The 25,374-nt window shown below is 43.2% G+C and overlaps 1 protein-coding gene and 1 non-coding gene across 3 annotated transcripts in view; one reads left to right on the top strand and one right to left on the bottom strand.

Moving 5' to 3' along the window:
• R3HDM2 (R3H domain containing 2) overlaps positions 1-25,374 on the bottom strand; it is a 114,684-nt gene that overhangs the window by 8,534 nt on the left and 80,776 nt on the right. For both annotated transcript variants that reach the window (XM_036253176.1, XM_036253177.1), the window contains exons 12-21: positions 22,238-22,269; positions 22,086-22,139; positions 16,589-16,821; positions 14,286-14,473; positions 8,126-8,227; positions 6,058-6,300; positions 5,080-5,206; positions 4,685-4,845; positions 4,072-4,226; positions 2,519-2,619 (exon numbers count right to left, since the gene is read on the bottom strand). In XM_036253176.1, coding sequence (XP_036109069.1) covers positions 2,519-2,619; positions 4,072-4,226; positions 4,685-4,845; positions 5,080-5,206; positions 6,058-6,300; positions 8,126-8,227; positions 14,286-14,473; positions 16,589-16,821; positions 22,086-22,139; positions 22,238-22,269 — 1,396 coding nt within the window. The remainder of the gene's footprint in view (positions 1-2,518; positions 2,620-4,071; positions 4,227-4,684; positions 4,846-5,079; positions 5,207-6,057; positions 6,301-8,125; positions 8,228-14,285; positions 14,474-16,588; positions 16,822-22,085; positions 22,140-22,237; positions 22,270-25,374) is intronic.
• LOC118624781 lies at positions 20,861-20,964 on the top strand. The gene has a single exon (XR_004958453.1). It is a non-coding gene; the product is annotated as a U6 spliceosomal RNA (small nuclear RNA).

The following is a 25,374-nucleotide window of genomic DNA, read 5'->3' as shown; positions in this document are numbered from 1 at the left end:
ATCCATTTGTACATGCACACACTTATTTTAACAAACGGGAGAAAAATGTCCTGTGGTATCAAGCACCACCAAAGACTACATTGGTTTTTTTTTTTTTTTTTTAATCCTAACCCAAGGATATTTTTACATTTATCTTTGGACAGAGTGGGAGGGAGAGAGAGAGATATAGAGAGAGAAACATCGACATGAGAGAGACACATCGACTGGTTGCCACCCACATGATCCCAACTGGAGACAGGGACAAACCGCAACTGGGGTACATGCCCTTGGCTGGAATCAAACCCAGGACTCTTTGGTTCACAGGTCGATGCTCTAACCACTGAGCAAAACCAACCAGGGCAAGGCTACATTGGTTCTTGGAGCTGGTTTCTACAATTTCCATACCCTGCTGGGAATTTCAAGGTCAAGTACCCTTGGCTGACATTAGGAGAAACAGCTAGAGAAACCAATAATATAATAAAGTGAAAGGGCTGTTGAATGTCAAATATCTGAGTCTGTGAGAGATCCATGTTTATAGTCTGGATAAAGGCAAAAGTCATTGCTCCTTGAAGGTAACAATTGATCCTGCCTTATGAGCAAGATGAATTCTGGAATCCACTCCACAGAATCTAACATGGATTAAAAAAAAAAAGAATCTCGCCCTGGCCGGTTTTGCTCAGTGGTTAGAGCATCCGCCTGCGGTCCGGAGAGACCCGGGTTCGGTTCCCGCTAAGGGCATGTACCTTGGTTGCAGTTTGTCCCCGGCCCTGGTTGGTCGTGTGGGTGGCAGCCACTCGATGTGTCCCTTCACGTCGATGTTTCTCTCTCTCTCTTTTCCTCTCTCTCCCTCCCACTCTGTCTGTACAAAAAATGGAAAAATGTCCTCGGGTGAGGATAAAAAAAAAAAAAAAAAAAATGAATCTAATGAACACAAAATAGTACATTTCTAAATGGGGAAACTGACGAAAACACTTCCCTCTCACCAGAAGAGGGCACTCTGATATTCCCAAAACTGAGCTACATTAAGACAGCTCTTGCCTTCCAGAACCCCTGAAGTTTCTTTAAAAAAATTTTTTTAAAATTGATTTTGAGAGAGAGAGGGAGGGGAGGGAGAGAGAGATAGAAACATTGATGAGAGAGAACATCAATTGGCCGCCTCCTGCATGCCCCCCACTGGGGATCAGGCCCACAATCCGGGCCTGTGCCCTGACTGGGAATCGAACCGATGACCTGTTGGTGCATGGGTCGATGCTCAAACACTGAGCCACACCGGCTGAGTGCCCTGAAGTTTCTTTTATTTATTTAAAAATGTTTTTATTGATTTTTTAGAGAGAGAGAGAGACAGGAAGGGTGAGAGAGATAGAAACATCAATCAGCTTGCCTCCTGCATGCCCTCTACTGGGGATGGAACCTGAAACCTGGGTATGTGCTCTGACTAGGATCGAACTGGGACCTCTCTCAGTCCATGGGACCACGCTCAATCCACTGAGGCACACGAGGCCCCTGAAGTTTCTTTAACTGCAATGTAATGCTACGTCAGGGTGGGGTGAAAGGGAAACACACAAGGGCAGCTATACTTGGTGTATTGGGGGAGTTCTTTGCAAAGGTAGACAGTGAGAGGATGTATGACATAAGCCTATTCACCTGGGAGAGCTGGTCCCTCTAAAGAGGGCCTTTAGTTGTTTAACAAAATATCCATTTATTTCCCTCTGGAGGGAAAGCAATAGAGTACAGAAATATGTTGAAAATATGTTATTGAGAATGCAGCATAAGATATGGAAATTCAAAAGACCAAAGTTCAAGTTCTAGGATTGTGACTTTAGACAAGTTATTTATCTTCTTTGAAGCTTAAATTTCCCCTTCATGAAGTTATAGTAAGAATTAAAATGATAAAATCTATGTGAGCACATACAAAAATCTGCTCAACAAATCTAAGATATGACTTAAAAAAGCATTTTATTGTCCAGCTGGTGTAGCTCAGTAGTTGAGCACTGACCCATGCACCAAGAGGTTGCGGGTTCCATTCCTGGTCGGGCACATGCCCAGGTTGTGGGCCTGATCCCCAGTGGAGGGCATGCAGGAGGCAGCCAATAGATGTTCTTTCTCATCAATGTTTTTGTCTCTCTCTTCTCCTTCCTTCCTTTCTCTCTAAAATCAATAAAGAAAAAAAAGCTGTCTATAGGAAGAATGTGTACAGGAGACAGAGTCAAGCACTTCATGTCTCAAAGGTGTGTGTTGAATTCAGAAAAAGAAAAAAAAAACAAGAAGGAAAGAAAACAATGAACCCAATCAGACATGTGGCTTCCCAGGTACGGGAATGGAGCAACCAACTGCACCTTTCTTGAGAGGTCAACTTCAGCACTCCTGGAAAACATCAGCCAGGACTTTGGTCTTTTTTCCCGATGGCGTCACAATTGGGTCACAGCCAATCTCTGAACTCTCTCTGCCCTTCCCAGATCTAGAGCACAAGTTCTTCAGCAGTGTTTGTTCTCGCCACTGCTCAAGACACACCCCCCCCCCCCAACTTTTATTGTCTTACCTGAGTACTGCTGTGGCATCTGTGGTGGACTGCAAGGAGAGGGAGACTGAGGCATCTGGTACTGCTCAGAGCCAGGAGGTTGTAGAAACCCCACAGAAGGGCTGGGAAATGGAGAAGAGAGGAGTGGCAAAGAGGTAGAGGGAGGAACACAGCTCATGGCAAACAGCTGCTGCTTCCCAGGCCTCCCCTGTGGGAGGCAGAGGCATCTCTAAGCCATTCCCAAACCAATTTGCCATGCAATTTCTAAAATTACTAATCAGTTCAAAGTTAATTATATATATTTGTACTTGATCATCTTTCAATTAGGAAGCTGCTAATCAGTGCTACAGATGGAATGTCAGTGACACATGTTCTTCCCAACAGTGTGGAAACACCAGATATATACAGATGCATACACGCATACAACACAAATACACACATACTCTGAAAAATATAAAAGACACACAGACAAAGAGAGTGCCAAAGACAGATATACAATGCAAGACAGAGATGGGTAAAAAAGAACTACAGAGTCCTGGTGGGTGTGGCTCAGTGGTCGCTGTGTACCAACGGGTGATGGGTTCTATTCCTGGTCAAGGGCATGCACCTGAGTTGCAAGTTTGATCCCTGGCCCTGGTCAGGGCACATGTGGGAGGCAACCAATTAATGTGGACACACTGATGTTTCTCTCTCTCTCCTTCCCTTCCACCATCTCTAAAAATCAAAGGAAAAAATATGCTCAGGTGAAGATTCACACACACACACACACACACACACACACACACGAACTACGGAGATGTATGATTTAGGATATTTACACAATGGCAAACACAGATAGGTACTTAAAGACAAATAGGGAAAACCCCCACAAAACTCAAGACAATAGGAGATATACATATAAAAAGACAGAAATAAACATATACCCACAGAGAGAGACAGAAATACATACAAATAGGCCCAGCCTTGAGTTCTAGTTCCAGTTCTGCATTTTACTACCTTTGTGACTTTTGGTAAGTTTCTTAATATCCCTAAGCTGAAATTTCTTCATTTATTAAAAATAAAATGGAGAGAAAAAGAAAACAAGGGGAGTGGACAGGATATTTCTAAGGTGCCTTCTATCTCTAAAATTCTATCAGCTATGGTCTATTCTAAGATACATATAAATAGACCATCTAAGATTCATCTATGGATATAAACAGGGGTATATAGAAAATTTTACATACATATATATGTATACACACACACACACACACACATTCCAAATTGCTTCCTTTAATGGTGAGCAATCTCTATCCCATACTTCTGAATCTCACTGATTAGAAAAACAAAAAAATGAGATATGATAAAGCCTCTGTCTCTGAAGCAGGAATTTTTTTCTGCTGACGAGCTCTTACGGAAATGTCAAATCAATGAGGAGAAAAGGAGAATGAACTCCCTCATGTTCTACCTGCTTTAGGGTACCACTGAGATCTTCACCCCTGCATTTCTCTTCTTAGGCCAGTGAAAACAAAACCATGGTGCAGTAATTGCTGAAGTCTATGGGAGATGTGCCTGGACTTTCTGAAAATCCTCACCTTGTACCGTTCTGCTGAGCCGGAGGGATCATGCTGTAGTACACTGGCACACCCCCTGCTGGGAGGCCCCCTTGCACAGATTGGCTCACAGGGACCAGCAAGGGTTGCTGGAAAGGCGGCTGGACCACATTTTGTGAGTCATTACCCACTGGGACCTGAGTGGAGACAAAAAGAGAATGACCACTTGTCCTCCCACTGAGTTAATCCAGAGAACATACCAGTCATCACGAGAACAAGACACTCTAACTTCCTTCTCTAGCTCTTAGAGACTCCTCCTATTCTCATCTGCCTAAAGGAAATGTTTACAAAGCTACCTCCATTTCCTTCTCCTAATACCACCCTTGAGCATTTGATGTAGAGAAAGGAATCTGCTTTCCTTTAGAGTCTACTTTTCTGGACATATACTATTTTGCATGGCTGTATAAAGACTAAACAATTTAAATAAAGACTCTTCTTAGATTCTCTAAGAAAAAAAAAAACACCTAAATTTTTAAGGGGTGAAGTGAACAATATTTCAGTGTTAAGAGTTGTCAGACTGGACGATGTGGGAGGCTGTCCTCCTTTCCCTCGTCCCAAGGATTGGCTAATGTTTCCCAATGCAGAAAGCACCCACTTGGTAAGAAGGCAGTGGAGTGTACTGAACCACCAGGCCTTGCATCTGGCCACCTATGCCACTCCTCTGGTTGCTGAGCAAGCCCTGGTTCTGTGGCTGCTGGACCCCAATCATGCCTTGGTAAGCTGCCTGCTGCTGGTTAGGCATCATGGGCTGTAAACCTAGGGATGGGCAAGGAAGAGAAGACAATGTTTAGGAGGTCACACTCTTATCAGCAATTTCTCTTCAACTGTTTATTTTACCTTTTCATTTTCTGGAGATTCTGGGTACCTACCTCTTTAGAATTCTAATCATTCCTGCCCTTTATTTTTTTTTAAATAGAGAAGGTAATTATTCTCTCCCAGTCTCTGCCCTTCCCCTAATCACTGTCTTCTTATACTAGCAGTTCCCCTTACCAGACTGCTGGGATGGCTGAGGCAACTGTTGACCACGTTGGGGACTGTAGGCCACCGGGTGAGAGAGAGGTCGATATTGCTGGTTGGAGTTAGGATACTGTCCAGGGGGATAGTAAGAAACCTGGATCTATGGTGAGAGGAAACAGATGTGTGATAAGGTCACTCAAATTTAGCCCCAACATTCCCAAACTATTAAATGCATTAGAGTTGATAGCCAAAAGTCTGTAAATAGAGATATTTTGGGTCTGCAATTGCAGTATTAGCATACCAATTTGAAACAGAACAGAAAGGACTTGTGTCTAGAAAGATAACCAGCCTTCTGACTAGAAAGACAAGTCTCAAGTGCTAAGTGGGGAAATGGAGGAGAGGGACAGGTATCCCCTCTGGTCTGTCTAAATCAGAGGAAGAGAGCCCTGGCCGTTTTTGCTCAGTGGTTAGAGCATCGGCCCATGGACCGAAGGGTCGCAGGTTTGATTCCTGGTCAGGGACACATACCTGGGTGGCAGGTTCGATCCCCAGCCCCAGTTGGGGTTGTACGGGAGGCAACCAGTCAATGTGTCTCTCTCACATCGATGTTTCTTTATCTCTCTCTCCCCCTTCCACTCTCTCTAAAAATCAATGGAAGAAGATCCTCAGGTGAGGATTAAAATAATAATAATAATAATAATACTAGTCCAGCCAGTGTGGCTCAGTGGTTGAGCATCAACCCATGCACCAGGAGGTAGCTGGTTCAATTCCCAGTCAGGACACATGCCCAGGTTGTGGGCCTAATCCCCAGTGGGGAGCATGCAGGAGGTGGCCAGTCGATGTTCTCTCTTATTGATGTTTCTATCTCTCTCTCCCTCTCACTTCCTTTCTTTCTCTAAAATCAGTAGAGGAAAAAAAATAATAATAAAAAATAAATCAGAGAAAGAGAGAAGGATTATAATACTGGACAAACTTAATTAGTGATTTAAGCTGGGAACCTGAGCCATTCACCTGTTGAGGGGGCTGCATGTAGCCCTGGGGTGGTAAGATTTGCTGAGTAGGTGGTGCATGGCTAGAGGTGGAATAGTTGGAAGTGGGGAGGGGCTGTCCCGTGGAAGCCATGATGAAGCTAGTCTGTTGAGGGTGCTGGGAGATAAGAGGGGGCTGGAACAGAGCTGTGGATGGGTCAGCTGCTTCAGTAGAACCTTGGCGGCTAAGGCTCATCTGTCCAAAGGGGTTGCTGAGGTCATCTGCCTGTTGAAAAAGTAGCAGAGATTCAAGGACTGAGGTTGAATCAAGCCCCATGTTTTTGGCTTCAACATAGAAATAGCAACCCTCTTTACAGCCTTCCTTATGTACACCAAATTTGAGACACTTCTGCCTCAGTGCCCCGGGAGGTCAGTCTCCTTACCACATATGCAGTAACAATGGCCACTCTGATTATGATTTTTATTAGAAATTTGTCCTGAGGAGATGGGAGCAATGGTACAACTTCTACATACAGAAAAAAGAGGACAAACTAGTGGGTTTAAAAAAAAAGACTAAAAGTCTTTCCATTTCCTGTCTTCTTCATGTCTCAAACCATACAAAGAGCTCCTATGTTGCCAAAAATCCCATTTTTATAATGAAAGATCCAGGTAATACCTTGAGTGGATTATGGGTGGTTTGGTTCATGTGGCTCCCCAGCTTTGCCTATGCAGTGGAAAGACTGGTGGGATCCCACTCCTGTTGCTTATCTTCTTACTCCCTCTGGAGGTAATTTCCACCTCTGTTCTCTGACACTTGCCTAGAGTTCTCCTGCCCTTCAGAAAACCACTTCCAATTCTCACCTCTGAAAGGAGGCCAGGGTGAGTGGCTGGGCTAGAGGGTAAAAATGACTGGCTAGTCTGTAATTGCCTTCTCTCTTAGCCCTCTTTTCTAAGCAGCAAGAGTGATGGTGTTCCATCTCTCACTTGTACGGTGATAGGTTAGAGTTTGTTAGCTTCCTTGTCCCTTCTGCTCCCTGGACAGTAATTGACACACACACACACAAACACATACACACGCAGAGCAGAAGTTCTTTTGCCGCCCCCCCCCCCCCCAAACCCTAGTAGAAACAAAAGGTAATGCTTTCCTGTGGTTTCACTCAATTTTCAGGGATCTGATCTTCAAGCTAGCTATGTTGCTACCTTAGTGAGCAGAAACAGATGACAAGAGGACTGGATTGCTGACTATTTTGAGGTCCATATTTTAGGGCTTTCAGAATGGAGATAAGAGGTAGAAGGAAAGAGGGGCTTCTAGTGAAAAAGCAGACAGGTGTGATTAACACAAAATAAAAAGAAATTAGCCCTCCTATAACCATTAAAGAAGTTATCAACTATGAGGCAAATCAGATCTTTAAAGAATTTGTAGTCAAGGTACAAACTAAACAGTGTTATGCATTAGAAAAGGTATTATTTATTTATTTATCCTCACCCGAGGACAGTTTTTCATTTTTTGTTCAGATAGAGTGGGAGGGAGAGAGAGAGAGAAACATCAACGTGAAAGGGACACATCGAGTGGTTGCCACCCGCAGACCCAACCAGGGCTGAGGACAAACTGCAACCAAGTTACATGCCCTTAGCGGGAACCGAACCCGAGTCTCTCTAGACTGCAGGCCAACGCTCTAACTGCTGAGCCAAACCAGCCAGGGAAGAAAAGGTTATTTTTTATGTAAAATAACATGGTAACAGAGGAGAACATATTTAATTTTTCCCAGTGGTACCAGAGAAGTTTGCAATTGTGTTTTTATTTTTATAGGAAATTATGAGGAGCCTAGGTTAGACCAACATCCGATTTCGTTTCCCCTCCTAAAACTCAGGGGAACTCAGTGTTCCTCTCTATCTTACATTTAGGCATCTTTTGACAGCTAAATTGCTGTGATGAGGTCACCAGAATGGAGTATAGTTCAGCCTGTGCTGGCCTCCCATGAAGAAACACCTTTTAACATGGCCCTCCGAAAAGTACAACTGCTTTGCAAGGTTGTCACAGACTGACCAAGACATACCCAGAGATATAGGCCACACATGGACAAGACAAAAAGGGGTAATGAAGTTTATACCATGTTGTACTGCTGAGGTGGAGAGATTGGCAGAAGGACTTGGGGACAGGAGCCTGGAGAGAACTGAACAGGTTGCGGAGAGGACTGCAGAGCTGGGACTGGCTGTGGACCAGCAGAGAGGCATGTGGAAAATGGAAGAGAAAAGAGGCACAGGGAAAGGCAGTGGAGCAGAGATGGGGAGAAAAAGGGAAGGAACAACAAGGTTAATCATAAAAGAAACTTTACACAAATAGCAAGGCTGCTGAGCAGGCTGGAGACCAAGCCCAGGATAGGTATGGCTTTCACATCTCTGAAAACAGGCAATCTCTCCTATCATGAGACCCACTGCACACCTCACCCCATTAGCCACTCAGACTTCTGCGGCTATTGTGAGCAATTTAGAACTCTCAGAGCCAAGGTCTGCTGCCTGATTACAAACATAGTTTTTCCCAAAACATTTTTTCTGAACCTATGATTCCTAGGGAACATGATCATAATCCTCCTCAAATGCCCACTTGAAAAGGGATTCCTGATTCTGTAGGAAGGGTTATCCAGGGTCTGGCTCAGCTCTCCCAGCCACGCTCCTAATTTCACAGCACAGCTCTCCTGGAAGAAGTACTCATTCACAAGGATCATCTCCTTCCCAAGGGCAGAGAAGAGAAAAACAGCCAGTTTAGGTCTGGTTCTGGCTATTTCCTCCTGCTCCAAAATTGTTCTGTGCAACTACAGGCTGTGAGGGCAGTATGAAAAATGCCCCTATTATCAATAATGGGGGGATTTAGGAATAATATATAAATAGCCTAGTTTTAACTTTTGTTCCTTTAGTTCCTTCACTAGCCTCAAGCAAGAGGATTTGGTGTGTTTCAAACCAACTAACAGGGAGTTACTTTTCTCTCTCTTCTTCCTTTCCAGCCATTTCAATCCTTCATCAGTACTCCAGCCATGGCTCCTGATGGTGGTAGGAGGGGTGAGAGTAAGGGGAGAGGCTATGAAGAGGGAGGGAAATAACATTTACATTCATTTATATACTTTATCTCATCACAGCTTCACAACAATCTTGTAAGGAGATATGATCATTTGTATTTGCAGGATCACACAGCTAATATGGCAGAGCTTGGATGGGAACCTAGTTCTGCCCGACAGATACTCTTCCTCTCCACTCTAGCAGTAGGGAGGGTGGGAAAGAAGTTAAATAGAATTACACAAACATCTTTTTGCTTGTATAATTCTCCTCCTTCCTTCCAAATTTGGAGTAACAAGAGGTGTTTGGGACCAACGTATCAATATCCTCCCCTGCCATACACAGAGGGGACTAACTTCCAGAAGCAGAGAGTCTAGAAATTAGAAGTCCCTCAAAATGGAGAATACTCCTGATATCTGGATTAAATAAAATGTAAGTCATCCTGGTTAGGAAAAAGTTACTGAGAATTCTCTGTGTGACCTGGGAGAGATACTGCCATAGCCTTGAACATAAACTCTCAGTTCTTCCGGCATACCTATTTTCTGTAAGTCTGTGGCATTCCAAATATAACTGCTGGCCAAGCTTCTCAGCATAAGTTGTGTGTGCTGGTAGGTCTTTTTTTAAATTTTTTTTCTTCATTGATTTTAGGGAGAGAGGAAGGGAGAGAGAGAGATAGAAACATCGATGGGAGAGAACATCGACCTCTTGGTGCATGGGTCAACATTCAACCACTGAGCTACACCGGCTGGGCATGTGCTGGTAGTTTTTAAAGCCATTTTCTATTGTCCTAACCCTCTTCTTTCTCTTAGGGGAGGCCTAATGTGCTTTAGGCCATATATCCTCTGGGGGGAGAAAGGGTGGTCATAGGGAAAGTGAAGTGGTAAAACAGGCTGCCTGACTTTCCCCACATTTGTGAGTTTTGAGTAAAAAGTGAAGAGAAGAAATACTCCTCTTTTGGGCCTCTCCTGACTGAGAAGGGTAGTGGTAAAGAAAGGTAGGAGTCTCTTGCTCTGGCTGGTGTTGCTCAGTGGTTAGAGTATTGGCCCATGCACTGAAGGGTCGCAGGTTTGATTCCCGGCCCTAATTGGGGTATGGGAGGCAATCAATAGATATGTCTCTCTCACATCACTCTATCTCTCTCCCCCTCTCCCTCTCCTTCCCTTCCACTCTCTCTAAATATCAATGGAAAAAAATATCCTCAGAGGATTAACAAAAAAAAAAAGGTAGGCATCTCAGCGCTATTTTTTAGGTTATTCCACCACTACCCTTAGCTACAGTTTTCTTCTTAGAGAGTCTCCAACTCCAGAGTTAAGGAACTTCCTAAAAACCACAGGGAAGCCAAAGACTGGCCCTGATGGATGTGACTGCCACCTACTGGTGAATTCTGGACTAGATCATTGGTTCTTACATGCCTGACTGGGCCCCAGGAAGAGGTTCAGAGGGCTCCTTTTAAAGAGGTCTATTCCACTTTTAAGTAAATTGGGGAAAAGGTAGCCTCTGGCCTTTTAATCCTCATCCTCACTCCTTGGTTTCACATGTTCTACTGATATATGATATGGAGGCCTGCTCTTGCAGCAGAGGCCTGCCAAGAAGGGAAAGAGCAGTGTCTCCAAGCCTGAGACAAATGCCTCTTGCTACAGAGCTAAAGGTAACTACCTTTTCTCAGTTTCTCTTCCAAAGGAAAACCTGTAGAGTAAATACAGTGGTATGTGTGTGGTCACTTCCTTCATCCCTGCTCTGTTACATACCATTTGAGAAGCTGAACAGTAAGTATATTCTGGGGCTCAGCAACTTTAGTTTGGAGAGCCACCAGCATTAAGAGACAGGGAAAAAGAGAAATGAAGAAAAAAATAAAAAGGACAGTAAGAAGAGGAAGAAAAGGATAAAGAGAGAAGGAATGCCCTGACCAGTTTGGCTCAGCGGTTAGAGCGTCGGCCCGTGGACCAGAGAGACTGGGTTCGGGTCCCGCTAGGGATGCGTACCTCGGTTGCAGTTTGTCCCTGGCCCAGTTGGGGTTGTGTGGGTGGCAACCAGTTGATGTGACTCTCTCACATCGATGTTTCTCTCTCTCTTTTCCTCCCTCTCTCCCTCCAGCTCTATCTGAAGATAAATGCAAAAATGTCCTCGGGTGAAGATAAAAAAAAAAAAAGAGAGGGAGGAGAAAAAGTGGAAAGGAAGAAAAAAGGGACTACAGCCCTGGCCAGTTTGGCTCAGCGGTTAGAGCGTCAGCCTGTGTGGTCCAGAGAGACTAGGGTTCGGTTCCCGCTAAGGGCATGTACCTTGGTTGCAGTTTGTCCCAGGCCCTGGTTGGGTCGTGTGGGTGGCAGGCAACCACTCAATGTGTCCCTTTCACATCGATGTTTTTCTCTCTCTCTAACTCCCACTCTATCTAAACAAAAAATGGAAAAATGTCCTCGGGTGAGGATAAAAATAAATAAATTAATTAAAAGACTGTATCCTCATCTGCAAAATGGGAATACAAGTTCCATTCCTCGTCACTCCCTCTCAGGTAGCGTTGCCAGAGTTATAAAATAAAGAAAATAAATAAAAATAAAAAAGGGACTACATATGGGGGTGTGTATATTAGCAGCTACTGAAAGTGCTTCAGGGACACCAAAACTTAACCTGGATAATAATTTTTGGTTTGGAGTTTGTGATCACAATTAACCTCAGGAATAATTTATAAGGGAGCAGAGATCTCTACATCAAATAATGTTCCCCAGTTCCCAATCTATAGAGCCTAATTTAGCACCATACTTCCTGCAGGAGGTCAGTAAATACCAATAGCTGATCCACTGACCCTCATAAGACAGAATCTGAGTAAAAGTTTGCTATTCAGGGCCAGTCACTTGGACATTCTGTCTAAAATTTTTTTCAGTCCCAAATGGTTACTCTCTTTATTCCTGTTCCATTCTTGCTATCTGTTTCTAGATATGGATAGAGGGAGGAGATAGATGGAAGACTAAGAGGGAGAAAAGGGAGCAAGACTATATTAAAACCACACATTTTAGAAAACTAAAAAACAAAACAACAAACCTCCCCCCCCCCATAAAACCTAGGTTCTCAGAAAAGTGAAACACACATACAGAAACATAATAGAAGATAGCCAGAGGGAGAAGCACAGTTTTACCCACTTACAGGTCTGAGTTAAGACATAGACAGGGAAAAGCACACACGCAGGCCATGCTTCAGTAGGGAGTGAGGTAAGCTGATATAAAAGAGATTTAATGAGGTAGATGGCAGTAGAAGAACATAAGTCAGGATTATAGAGAAATTGATTTAGGGACTAAGATGAAGGACTGGAATGCTCTGCATGTGGGATACATTAAAACAAAAAGCAGGGTTTCTAGATCTTCACTCTTCTTTTTTTTAAAAATATCTTTTTACTGATTTCAGAGAGAGGAAAGGAGAGGGAGAGAGATAGAAACATCAGTTGGCTGCTTCTTGTATGCCCTCTACTAGGGATTGTGCCCACAACCCTGGCATGTGTCCTGACCGGGGGGATGGAACCAGTGATCTCCTGGTGCATGGGACAACTCTCAACCAGCTGAGCCACAATGGCCAGACTTCACTGTTCTTTATTTTAGCTTCATATGACAATATTTGAATGGGGTAGTATTGGGTCATTCTGGGGTCTTTCCACTCTAGTTTCCAGTTCCTGGGGTATGAGGGCTTGGAACTTGCTTCTTATACCTATGGAAGAGATATATCTAAGGCCAAACTGGACTAACTAAACAGGGAGAAAAGGGAGCCTGGCAAGTGAAACAAGAATTTAAACTACAGCATAACAGAGTACAGACATGGGCTACCTGACTACCAGAAAACATTTCAGAATAAAGCATGGGCTCGAAGAGCTCAGAGCAGCTCTCCTCACGGTATTCAGAAGACTTTTTATTTATTTATTTATTTATGTTTATTAATTATTATTATTATTATTATTATCATTATTTTATCCTCACCCAAGGACATTTTAGCATTTATCTTCAGACAGAGCAGGAGAGAGAGAGGGGGGGGAAGAGAGAGAGAGAAACATTGATGTGAGAGAGACACATCAACTGGTTGCCATCCACACAACCCCAACCAGGGCAGGGGACAAACTGCAACCAAAGTCCATGCCTTTAGCGGGAAGTGAACCCGTGACTCTCTGGTCTGCACACTGATGCTCTAACCGCTGAGCCAAACTGGCCAGGGCTTCAGGAGACTTAAAAAAAATTTTTTTTTTTTCTTTATTGAGAGAGAGAGGGAAAGGGCATGGGAGAAATAGAGACATTGATGAGAGAAAACATTGATTGGCCGTCTCCTGCATGTCCCCCACTGGCGATCGGGCCCACAATCTGGGCATGTGCCCTGACTAGAAATCAAACCAGTGACTTCTTGGTGCATAGCTCCACACTCAATCACTGAGCCACCCCAGCTGGGCTTAAGGAGACTTTTAAACCTAGTATACTGAGGTTCCATTTAGTATAGGATTTGACCCTTATGCTGATAGCTTGGATGGTTTCCTTAAAAGCAAAACTTCACTCACATCCTAGTTGGTACCAACATCTACCATCCAGCAACAGAAGGAGAAAGAGGAGCTCTTTTATGGTATGGAAAACAGAAAACGCCCTGGCCGGTTTTGCTCAGTGGTTGGAGCATTGGCCTGCGGACCAGAGAGTCCCGGGTTTGGTTCCCGCTAGGGGCATGTACCAAAAAAAACACCAGAAAACATTGGGGGGCTTCTGTGCCTTATGGCATAGGTACTGCAGAGGCCTTGAGTTTTATGTCCTTTCCCCCAATCCCAACACATAAATACATGTTTATGAGTCAATAGTTACATGAGTACATTCAGTCAGACTATGGTGGGAGCTGTGGTCTTTTTAAGCTCCATATACAGATATAGTGAGCAAACTCTTCTTGTTAATTATACAGAGTGTTCAGGGAGATGGGGTACAGCAGAAATGTGGAGTGGGATAAAAGATCCCATTGACAATTTTCAGGAGGAAGAGGAAGAAATACATAAAGCAAAAATCTCCCAGACTGACTCTACGAAGAGCACTTTGGCCAAACCTTCATCCTTACTCCTTTCCCCAAAAACGAACAAATGAGAAATGGGGAAGAGAGGGGCATGTCTCCAAAAACAGATCTTTTCTGCCACCCACAGCTGAAGAGACATGACCGTACTTCCATAGTTTGCTTGAATCTAAGGAAAGGGGGCTATGGCACTGAGTGGTGACTCACCTGTGAGATCATGTGATTATTCAAGGGTGGCTGTTGCTGAGGTGTGGGTGGAAGAGCAGGAAGCTGCTGCTGCTGCTGCTGCTGCTGCTGCTGCTGCTGCTGCTGCTGGGCAGTACAAGGGAGAAGGCCTCGGACAGACTGGGATGAGGTGACCTGGTTGCACACTTCTGGGGCACCTAGTGCCATACCTAAGGCAAAAAGGAGACCCACCAAGAGCTGTAAGCGTAAGTTATGAATATACCAGCGCTAGAGGGCCCAGCTGCAGGGCTCTAGTCTTTCTCTGCTGTTTCTCCTCACTCTCCTTTTGTTCATTTCCCCACATGTCTTGGGAAGATCCACATATTAGCACAGATGCATTTCAGCTGATGGGAGTCCTCATCTTAGCAGGTTTCTGCACCCTAGGGACAGTAACCACCTTGATTGTCAACGTTTGGTTTTAGAATTGAACAAAATGTGAGGCTAAGTCACTTCCCCTTAAGTGCCTAGAATCTGTCCATTATGATTAGACAGATGAAAACATAAATGTCTGTTTCCTGGGAAGGTAAAGATTCCTAGTCCTTTAAGAGACCTGTCTTCTCTTCGATTTCTTCTCAACCTTTAGCATCTCACACAAGTTACTGAGAAGGCAGCCTTGCTTCTCCAAGCACATGCCTGTGTACACAAATACACATAACCTTCATCTATTTCCCCCATTTCCGGGCTCTCCAAGTCATGCATGCATTCACACAAACACTTTTACTGAATGTCTACTATGTGTCAGCAATTGTATAATGAACTGAGGACACTAAGATGAAGCAGCACAGGATCTCCTGACCAAAAATGAACACCCAACAATGACTACAATCTCATAAAGATAAGGGATGCATCACTGATATGAATGAAGTTGTATGAAAGCAAAGATGAGAAAACAGTAACACCTGGAAGAATTAGAGGGAAGGGTTAAAAGAGGAAGTGGCAGGAGAGATGGATTTGAAGGATGAATAGAAGGTTTGTAAGACTGAGAGGGGACAAAGTTAATGCCATATTCAAATCATTGGAGGGCCACTGGCCGGTTTGGCTCAGAGTTAGAGCATCGACCTGCAGTCCAGAAAGACCCGGTTCGGTTCCCGCTAAGGGCACGTACCTTGGTTGCAGTTTGTTCCCGGCCCTGGTTGGGTTGTGTGGGTGGCAGTCACTCGATGTGTCTCTTTCACATCGATGTTTCTCTCTCTCTCTCTTCCTCTCTCTCCCTACTCTATCTAACAAAAAATGGAAAAATGTCCTTGGGTGAGGATAAAAAAATAAATCATTGGAGGGCCAGAGAAAGAGAGTGGTGAATGAGACTGGAAATGAGACTGAGGTAGCCAAGTGGAGCAAGTAAATTATGCTATATTATGTAATTTGAATTTTACTATGCAGGGAATGCAGACACATGAATGTTTTAAAGAGAGGAGTGATTTGATTAGAACTATGTTATAGATTAGTAAATTGGCTCTAAAAAAGGCTGAGGATGAAAAACCAGCTTGAAGACCAGTGTCATAATTAAATAAAAGAAGATAAAGGCCTGTATAAAGGTAGAGGCAGTGGAATTAGAAAGGAGGTATCAGGGAAGGGCAGCAGAGACCCAACAGTCAGAGGCAAAAATCTTCACCACTACTGATGTCTTCTGAAGATAAGACCTACAGAACTTCTGGGATGAGACTCAAGCAATTCTTCATAGGCAAGGAGGATGGTGAAACAGAGGTCTAGTGGGTATAAGAGCTAAATACCCCTCTGCTAAGAATGCAACAGGAATAGATGGAGAAGGATACGCAGCAGATCAGAAGAGCTAATGGGTAGCTACAGGGCTTGCATGTGGAACATTTGCTCCTTCTCGGTGACTGAGCTCCAAAGAGGAAGCCACATAAGTATCTCTCAAAGTTCTAGCCTATTAGCTGCTATTAATGAATTACAAATGGCTAAACTCTAAGGGTTCCCTCTGCTCTACAAACCCTCCTTATAATCTCAGAGGCCATGGAACAAAAGCAGCTATCATTCTCATCTCAGTATGTAAGCTTAACCTGGGATGACAGGTATGTCCCACCTCAGTCAGAAATCAGATAAAAATAATCTAATCGCAATCTGTTCTTTTCAATTAGGAAAGAAGGTCTGAAAGAAAATCAGAGAGGAAACTCAAATGGGCAATGGATTCATTCAAGAAATCAATTTCCCCTCATCTGGCTGTGTTAGATTTCCAGGACAAATATTGGGATGGTGTTTTGTAAGTATCAGTGATGTTTTATAGAAGAAATGATGGGCATGACACAGGTGAGAAGCTGTAGTACCTGGCCTGGAGATCTTTCCTGCACTGCCACCTTTACTGTTCCCGATGCTGTCACCCCGGGTGAGGATAGAGATTCCGCTGAAACTGCTGGCTTTGGTGACAGGGGGCCGCATGCTCCGAACAGAGCCGTCAGAGTCCGTGCTGCTCCAAGGCCGTGGTTCCAAGGATTTGAGTTCGCTGTCTGTGCTGCTCTGGCGGCTGCTTGAGGTGCGGCTTAGCCCCTCACGGTTCCCTCTGCAGAGACCACAGTGGTCAGAGCATCCCCCACCTACCACTTCTGCAGAAGGGCTAGGAGAGAGTTCATTTCTATTCGTTCAATAACAAAGAAGGGGCGAGGATTGGGGATAGAATGGACACTGACTTCTTGTTAGTTGGCTGGCCCACCAAAAGATGAGAGCAGACAGAACAATACCCAGTATAGTAACAAAGAGCACAGGGGCAAATCTGGAAGACAGTGCACTGGCAACTGATTTAATACATCAGACCAGAGGTGGATGGGAAACCACATACATGATGCTGAGATTGGCTGTGGTCTCTTCCCCCCAAACCTCCACTGCAGGGACCCTATACATGCAGGAAATAGTGGGGAGCAGAGGGATACTATCTCTTTCTGATAGTTCTTAAAACAAAAGGATTCCTAGAAGTTACTAGTGCTAGAAGGCAGGAGTAGCCAATGATATGAATAAATCCCACATCAGGTCTTCCGTATAACATGTGTCTAAGCCAGCAGAGGTATTTCTTATGACCCCTGTTCCAGGGGTGCAAAGAGGAGTATAGTGGACTAAAGGGGCACTCTGGAAAATTCAGTCTGATTGTCTGGGATTGACCTAACCTGTTTTGTGAAAGTTCTGTATTGGTATCTGGGAACAACTGGATCCAGGGTCTCTAAGGACTGAAGTCCTTGTCATGATCAAGCAAATACGCCCTTGGGACCCAGGATGGCAAGCAGCAGGGGGCAGACCGTGCCTAGTTGCCTCCATATTAATAACCCTATTGCCCTAGGCAAGGTGCAAGGCTATGGAGAAAAGGGATTCGTCCTCTCTTATTTTGCTCTAGAAACATCAGGGTTATCCTGATGCTATAATCACTGCTTGTGTCTATAAACTGCTGTACTCAAGAGACAGGACTGGCTTGAAAGCCCTAAGTCTTGTTAAGCTCTTACCATTTCTTAATCAATAAGCAACCAAGAATCAGAAATTTTCCTTTCACATCTCACATTCCCAACAACTAATGACCTAAGGAAACTGAATGACAATTACAAAGATTTTGGTATATATACTGGGGAGCAATTGAGCAAAACTCACAGTAGCCTGCACTCCCTCCTTTTCACCACCATTCTACCTAAAGCAAATAGAAAACCCCATCCCAATCCCCTTAGCTTCAAAGATACTAGGCTCAGAGTTATTCTAATATAGAAAGGTATTTTTCTTAAGGGGGTAATATTAAAGAAAATACCTTCTTTACAGACTGTCTGCTCCAAAGTTACTATAGAGAAGACTGGTAATATATTTGCTGGAGTCACTATTTTAGTTGTTAGCTAAGTCAACCATGGTGGACTAACAACACAATGGCACAGCTGGTTTGGGATATGCTAATTCTTCTCTGAATCCTGAGCAGATTTATATAGAACCTAAAAACTTCTCTCTATATCATTGGAATAGAGGATTAGAATATACTCCTAATTCCCCAAAACTTTACCCCTTCTTCTTGGGGATGTCAAAATAGAATGGGAAACAAGAAAGAAGTATATACATCAGGGAATCTCCAGAAACAGAAGCAGACCTCAAGTGAGAGCCAGTATCTCTGTCTTGGTGGACAAAGGCAAGTCTACTGAGAGGACTCAATAAAGATGTATGTGTGTTTGTGGGGGTAATGGGTTACAGCAGTGGCAATGGATGAGGCTGTTCATTAGACATTAGAGCTCGAATTTTACAAAAGTCCTAATGGCCTTTTATACTTAAATCAAACACTGTACTATCTATTAGGACAATTCTGCCATTTATTTTCTCTTTCTACCAGAGGACAGTGAATGAGTCACTTTAAAACAAACATCCTGGGAAGCTTGAACCAAAGTGGCAGCACTTCTATACTCATCTAGTTCCCTCCCCCAAGATAGTGATGGCCAAGCACTCAAAATGTGGCTTATCTGATTATCTTCTGACTAACCTGAGAGTCAGAGAACCTCAGTTGAGTCTTGGCCAGGAAAGAGATCAGTTTTCCTTCCCTACTACTAAACCCAATTTCTAGTCATGTCTTTCCACTTCACTAAAAATAAGGCAGTTAGGGAAAACTACCAAACTCAGTTTTGAGCACTGGATTGGGTTGTGTGTGTGAGAGAGATGGAGGCGAAGGACAGAACATTCACACTTCATACTCCTATGAAAGCAGAGTTGACTTAGTTTTTACAAGTAGATTTAATGCTTGTAAGAAGTCCATTTTATTGTTTCTGGGATGTGGGTAGAGAAGTTTGTGGAAGAGGTGACAATGAATATCAGTAACCCTCATTGTGGCTCATTTATCAGTGGAGTAGAATCTTTCAAAGGACTGGGAAACTATTGTCAATTGTGGATAAGGAAATTGGTATACGAGTGTTTGTTTCACAAACTTGGGAATAAAGGTATAAAACAGTTAGAGATCAGCCTCTAATCATTACAGTTCTAGATTAGTACCCACATTGAGAACAAAGTACCCCCTTAAGAGTTCATGGAGCTGCATTTAAATGACTTAGATCTTTGTTCAAAACTCAGTATGGAAAGCAGCAGCATGAAAGAGGAGAGGGCTCTACCTGCTCACTAGATCTTTCAAGCTGTTATCTACATAGTCTGATGCTCCACCGTGCTAAGAAAGGCATCCTTCTTAGCAGTATGTCTGAATTAGGGCTCTGAATGGAACACTATTCAGAGAGGAAGGGTGGTGTTTGTAGAGAGTTGGTGTGGTGTACCCTGGCTGGTTTGGCTCAGCGGTTAGAGAGTTGGCCTGCGGTCCAGAGAGAGTTGGTGTGGTATGATGAAAAGTACACTGGACAAAGAGTCAGTCCCAGTTTTACCACTAATGAAAACTTGGGTTGGTCACTTAATCACTCTGCTTTTGGTTTCTTTCATATAAACCAGTTTACCAAACCAGGACATTGAGAGAACTGAATCAGATACAGTATACTTTAGCAACTGTAAAGAACTGTGCATGAAGTCACATATAGAAGTTAGTTTAAAACTTCTGTTTATTGCCACACTGGTGTGGCTCCATGGATTGAGCGTTGGTCCATGGACTGAGAGTCCCAGTTCAATTCAGGGTCTGGGCGCATGCCCAGGTTGCTTGCTTGATCCCCAGTAGGAGGCCTGCAGGAGGCAGCCAATCAATGTTTCTCTCTTACATTAAAGTTTATATCTCTGTCTCCTTCCCCCTCTCTCTAAAAAAAAAAAAATCAATAAAAACATATTAAAAAAAACCCCAAAACTCCTGTTTATTATAGGTATTCTGACATGATTTTTGACTCTGAAGTATACAACATGAAACAAAAATTTTTTTAAAAATTATTATTTTTTAATCCTCATCTGAGGGTATTTTTCCATTTATCTTCAGGTAGAGAGAGAGGGAGGAGACAGAGAAACATCGATGTGAGAGACACATTGACTGGTTGTCTCCCACACAACCCTGACCAGGGCCGGGGATGAACTGCAACCGAGGTATGTGCCCTTGGCCGGAATCAAACCCGGGACTCATTGGTCTCTGCGGGCCAATGCTCTATCGCTGAGTCAAACCGGACATTTTTTGATATTTTGTTCAGATAGAGTGGGAGGGAGAGAGAGAGAGAGAAACATCAATGTGAAAGGGACACATTGAGTGGTCACCACCCACACGGCCCAACCAGAGCTGGGGGACAAACCACAACCGAGGTACGTGCCCCTAGCAGGTAACGAATCTCTCCAGACCGCAGGCCAACGCTCTAACCATTGAGCCAAACCGGCCAGGGCGGAATTTATTTTTTAAAAGGGGACTCTATTTCAACCACCACCACAAAATGCAGAGCCCTCTCTGCCTGGGGCTTTCAGATGGACCTAAGGGTGGGATAGTCTTAAGATAAAAGTTCACAGATATGGAAAGGGAGATAAATCCTCCATCACAAGAATGGAAAATCTCTATCCCAGTCTCTAAATGGTTTGACTAGCTTTAGAAAGGACAACACAGAAGGGACAACTGAAGTACTGGGGATGAGAGCTCTCTAATTAATCTTAGTCACGTCCTATCAAGCTTAGAATTCAAAAAGAAAGAAACTGTGCTCGCTTCGGCAGCACATATATGAAAATTGGAGCGATACAGAGATTAGCATGGCCCCTGCGCAAGGATGACACACAAATTCGTGAAGTGTTCCATATTTAAAAAAAAACAAAAAACAAAAAAACAAGAGAGAAGCCTTTTGGAAAGGGTTAGACCTGAATCCTGGTATTAAATACTCATGTTTTCTGTGCTCTACACTTTTTCCACGGTAAATGGGAAGAATATACTTAAAATGAGTTGGTGCTAAGATAGGGTCCTAGAGTAGTTCTTCTCTCATCACCACCTTATAATCTACTGGGGTGGAACAGAGAGACTCAAAGGGTACATTCTCATGACTGCTTTGTGGAAAATGGAGAATATTAGGTACTGGAGGAGTTAATACTGCATCTTTCAACAACAATTAAGAGCAAGTCATGGCCCACCCGGCCAGTGTGGCTCAGTGGATTGAGCATCATCCCATGGACTGAGGGGTCCCAGTTTAATTCCTGGTCAGGGCACATGCCTGGGTTGCAGGGATTGATCCCCAGTAGGGAGCATGCAGGAGGCAGCCGATCAATGTTTCTCTCTCACATTGATGTTTCTCTCTCTCTAAAAAATCAATAAAAACATATTTTAAAAAAAGAGCAAGTCATGAACAATCATATAAAGGACATACTCGAAAGCCCTTCTAAGGCAGACAAGTCCTTTCTGAGGTCCTTGGTCCTTGTGGAACCTCAGAAATGGGTCATCTTACCCATTACATTGTTCCAAAGAGAAAACTATATAGACAGAAGTGTATGAATATATTTTTATATGTGTTTGTACTATTCTTCCTTAAAGATACAAAACATTCCCTATGCTGGGTCAGGGATATGCTCTTCACATCTTTGCATAGATTCAGAAAAGGTAACTTAAAAGACACCCATTCTTTTACCTTAATATACTAAACTCCTCCAAAAATGCCCAATTCCAGCAAATTTCTGGGAAGAAACAGTACCTATCCCATACAACTATTTAGTCCCCTTCACCACCTATCCAGAACTTAAAATGAAATAAGCAACAATAAAAATAATTAAGCAGAAGCCATTTTTTTTTAATGGGGAAAAATATCCAATATTGTAAAACCACAAATGGAATTATTCCACAAGCAGCCATGCATAGAGCAAACTCTGCTGAAAAGATTACAGCAAAACAAAACAAAAAACAAAACAAAACAAGGAAAGATATAGATTACATAGAAGTACCTAAATATCTGCCTTCTCTTGTGAGAGCTAGAAGAAAAGGCTTCTTTGGAGAGTCTGTTGGTTAACATCAAAGAAAAGCATCATTACAGGATTATATTAACCTCACTGACAAAGCTCAATGAGAAGCAGGGAACATGCTAAGTGGTACTAACCTGATGTCATTTAGATATCCGTTCTGGCCAGTCTAGGTGAGGGGGAGAAAATGGAAAATAACTTATAAGAAAACAGCATGGCATAACCAAAAAGGGTGTCCATGATGCTATGAATACCCAAGGTCCTCAAACCAAGCTCACCCCCCAACAGAGAGAGAGGGAGCAGGGACAGGATGACCCACACCCACATACCCAATCTGACTTCTCACCTTTAATGGGAAAGAGCACTGAGCATTTTTAGCCTTCCCAGAGTGTTTAAAAAGAGAGGTTGATAAAGGTAGGAGTATGGAAAGGAGGAAGAGAAAAGTATTAACCTAACTATCATTCCTTTTTAAGCTCTCAATTTATTCTCTCTAGAGGTAAGCTGAGCATAATAATTGGTGTGCTTGGTCCTAAAGAGTGTGTTCAAAGAAATGAAAAAGGAGACAAGAGAAAGAAATTTAGTTTTTGGAAATCGTCCTCAATGATTATTCCATTTCTGTCCTCTACACTGGCCAAAATGAAAGACATTCTGACCTGAGACCCAAGGAGAATAAGAAATTGGGGAAGCAGGTACTTTTTTGAGACCAAAAAAAAAAAAAAAGAGAGAAAATTAAAAGCCTGAAACTCCTTTTGGGGATCATTTCCTGACAAAGCCACTGAGCTGAGTGAAGTAAGTAAGTAAGCATTATGGTGGACTCCCAAGCCTTAGGAAAAGGTACCAAGAGTATCCAGCTGTTGAGCAGAGGGGGCTCCACACAGAGCAGAGCCAAATGGGGCAGTTTTCCCAATATACAGCTCAGGCTCCAAAGAAGGCTACAGCATCAGCATTTCCATCCAAACACCCTTCTTGCCACTTCTCTTTCTTTTTGGCCTGCCTCTTCCTCAACTCCACCCTTAATCATCTCCCTTTGACTAGCCAGGTTCCTTTAAAGCCACATGGGAATGTTTGGAGTATGGTGGGCTTTGGCCATTTTTCCTTATCTAGACCTTCTGAGAGTCCTGATGCCTCTACCACAGCAAGACGTAGGAAGTGCTGAAATGAAAATGATAAATCAATAAGGATTTAACAAAGAATATGTATATTAGTAGAGGCTTGAGAGACTAAAAATCAGGAGGAAAAAAGAGAGAAAAGCTAACTTTGACTCTTTTATGATTGTAGGTAGACAGTGTTGTTCATAATTAGCCCCAATACCCTATTAAAAGTTGCCTGTACTTTCAGAATATCTGTGGCTTTACTAATGACTGGCATGGTGAGACATTCATTTTCCACGTGTCGTGTGAAGCAGAGGTACACATCACAGATCACTATGCTATGATGTCACTGGTACTTCTTAATTTAAAGAGCTCAGAGCAGCCCTGGCCAGTTTGGCTCAGCAGTTAGAGCGTCGGCCTATAGACCAAAGAGTTGCGGGTTCAGTTCCAGTCAAGGGCATGTACCTTGGTTGTAGTTTGGTCCTCAGCCCTGGTCAGGGCCCTACAAGAGGCAACCAATCAATGTATCTCTCTCACATCGATGTTTCTTTCTCCCCCTCTCCCCTGGTCTGAAAATAAAATGGAAAAATATCCTCGGGTGAGAATTAAAAAACAAAACAAAAATAAATAAAATAAAGAGCTCAGAGCACAGCAAATTATCAAGAGGTAGTTTACTTTAGGGGTTAAGAGCATGGACTTTGAAGCCAAACTGCCTGAATTAAAACACTAGCTCTTGCCCTGGCCAGTTTTGCTCAGTGGTTAGAGCGTCGGCCTGAGGACTGATGAGTCGTGGGTTCAATTCCAGTCAAGGGCACGTAACTTGTTCACGGTTCGTCCCCAGCCCTGGTCAAGTCATGTGGGAGGCAACCACTCAATGTGGCTCTATCACATCAATGTTTCTCTCTGTCTCTCCTTCTCTCCCTCCCACCCACTCTGTCTAATGATAAATAGAAAAATATCCTCGGTTGAGGAATAAAAAACAACAACAACAAAAACACCAACTCTTTCACTAACTAGTGGTATGATCTTAGGTTACTTCCTCTCTCTGCCTCAGTCCCACATTTATAATAAAACAAGGAAAATAATGTAACCTACCTCATAAGACTAGTATGAGGATTAAATAATTTATAAAAAGTGCTAAGATGAGTGTCTGAAAGACAGTATTATATAAATGTTTGCTATTATCATCCACTGACCTGCTATGTCCACAATTTAGTGTCACCACCAGCCACAGCCATGTACAAATGGCCTCTCATTTCATTCCACCCAGTTGGTTTGCAGGTAATGGTTAGAGAACCCTCTTTAGAGGATTATCCAATTATCATGATTGGATAATTGGAAGACAGATTTTTTTCTGACTCAGAATGGAAGTCTATGTAACAGAAGGTAAGAAGATTCCTTCTTTTTGGACTTTGGGTCAGAAGGTTTGTCATGTATCTGTCCCCAGTGAGGATCCTTAGAACACTTGGGTCTCCTAAGACAATGGAACAAGTTCATAGAGGAGTTCAGTTTTCTGGAAGTTGGAGACGATATTTTTCTGAGCTAGGTGATGATGAAAAGACTATATATGTGTGTGTGTGTGTGTGTGTGTGTGTGTGTGTGTGTGTGTGTATTCTTCACAGAAGGGAGAGTGGGGAAATGGGAGGAGAGTAGTGTCCATCTAACTATTTTGATTAGAACTATGTTTTCACAATGAAGGGAGGCTGGCTCGTCCTCCTTTGTTTGCTAATTTGACTGTAAGATGGTGCTGCTATCTGGATCCTACATTTTCTGGAAATTTGCTCCTCTCTTGCCTATCCATAGCCTTTGCTGAATTTCTGCTATATCTCTCTTCAGTCTGGTAGGCAAAGGTCACCAGATATACAGGGATATCAAGTATATTTGATATGGTCCACAATTCTTAAGAATAAAGTTGCCTAAAATGATTTATGTTGGCTTTTGGCCCAAGGAGCTAGTCCTATTCTAAGCAACAAGTTAAGAAATACAGGAAGAAAGAGACTTTCTGTTCAGGTAGAGACTGGAGGGACTAGTGAGTGGTACCTTCTGTGCATATGGAATGTGGAGCTCAGAGAATGGATGCTAGATCTGTGCTCTAACAATCACCAACATATCCTAAAAATAAGGCTGGCCAAACAAGATAAATGTATAGGCTGTGTAGACACTAAGTCTTCCACTTAGAAGCA

Source organism: Molossus molossus, unplaced genomic scaffold (assembly GCF_014108415.1).
Source record: "Molossus molossus isolate mMolMol1 unplaced genomic scaffold, mMolMol1.p scaffold_m16_p_10, whole genome shotgun sequence".
Taxonomy (NCBI): Eukaryota; Metazoa; Chordata; class Mammalia; order Chiroptera; family Molossidae; genus Molossus; species Molossus molossus.
The sequence above is the reverse complement of the archived record's forward strand: the minus strand, read 5'-3'. Positions and strand labels throughout refer to the sequence as shown.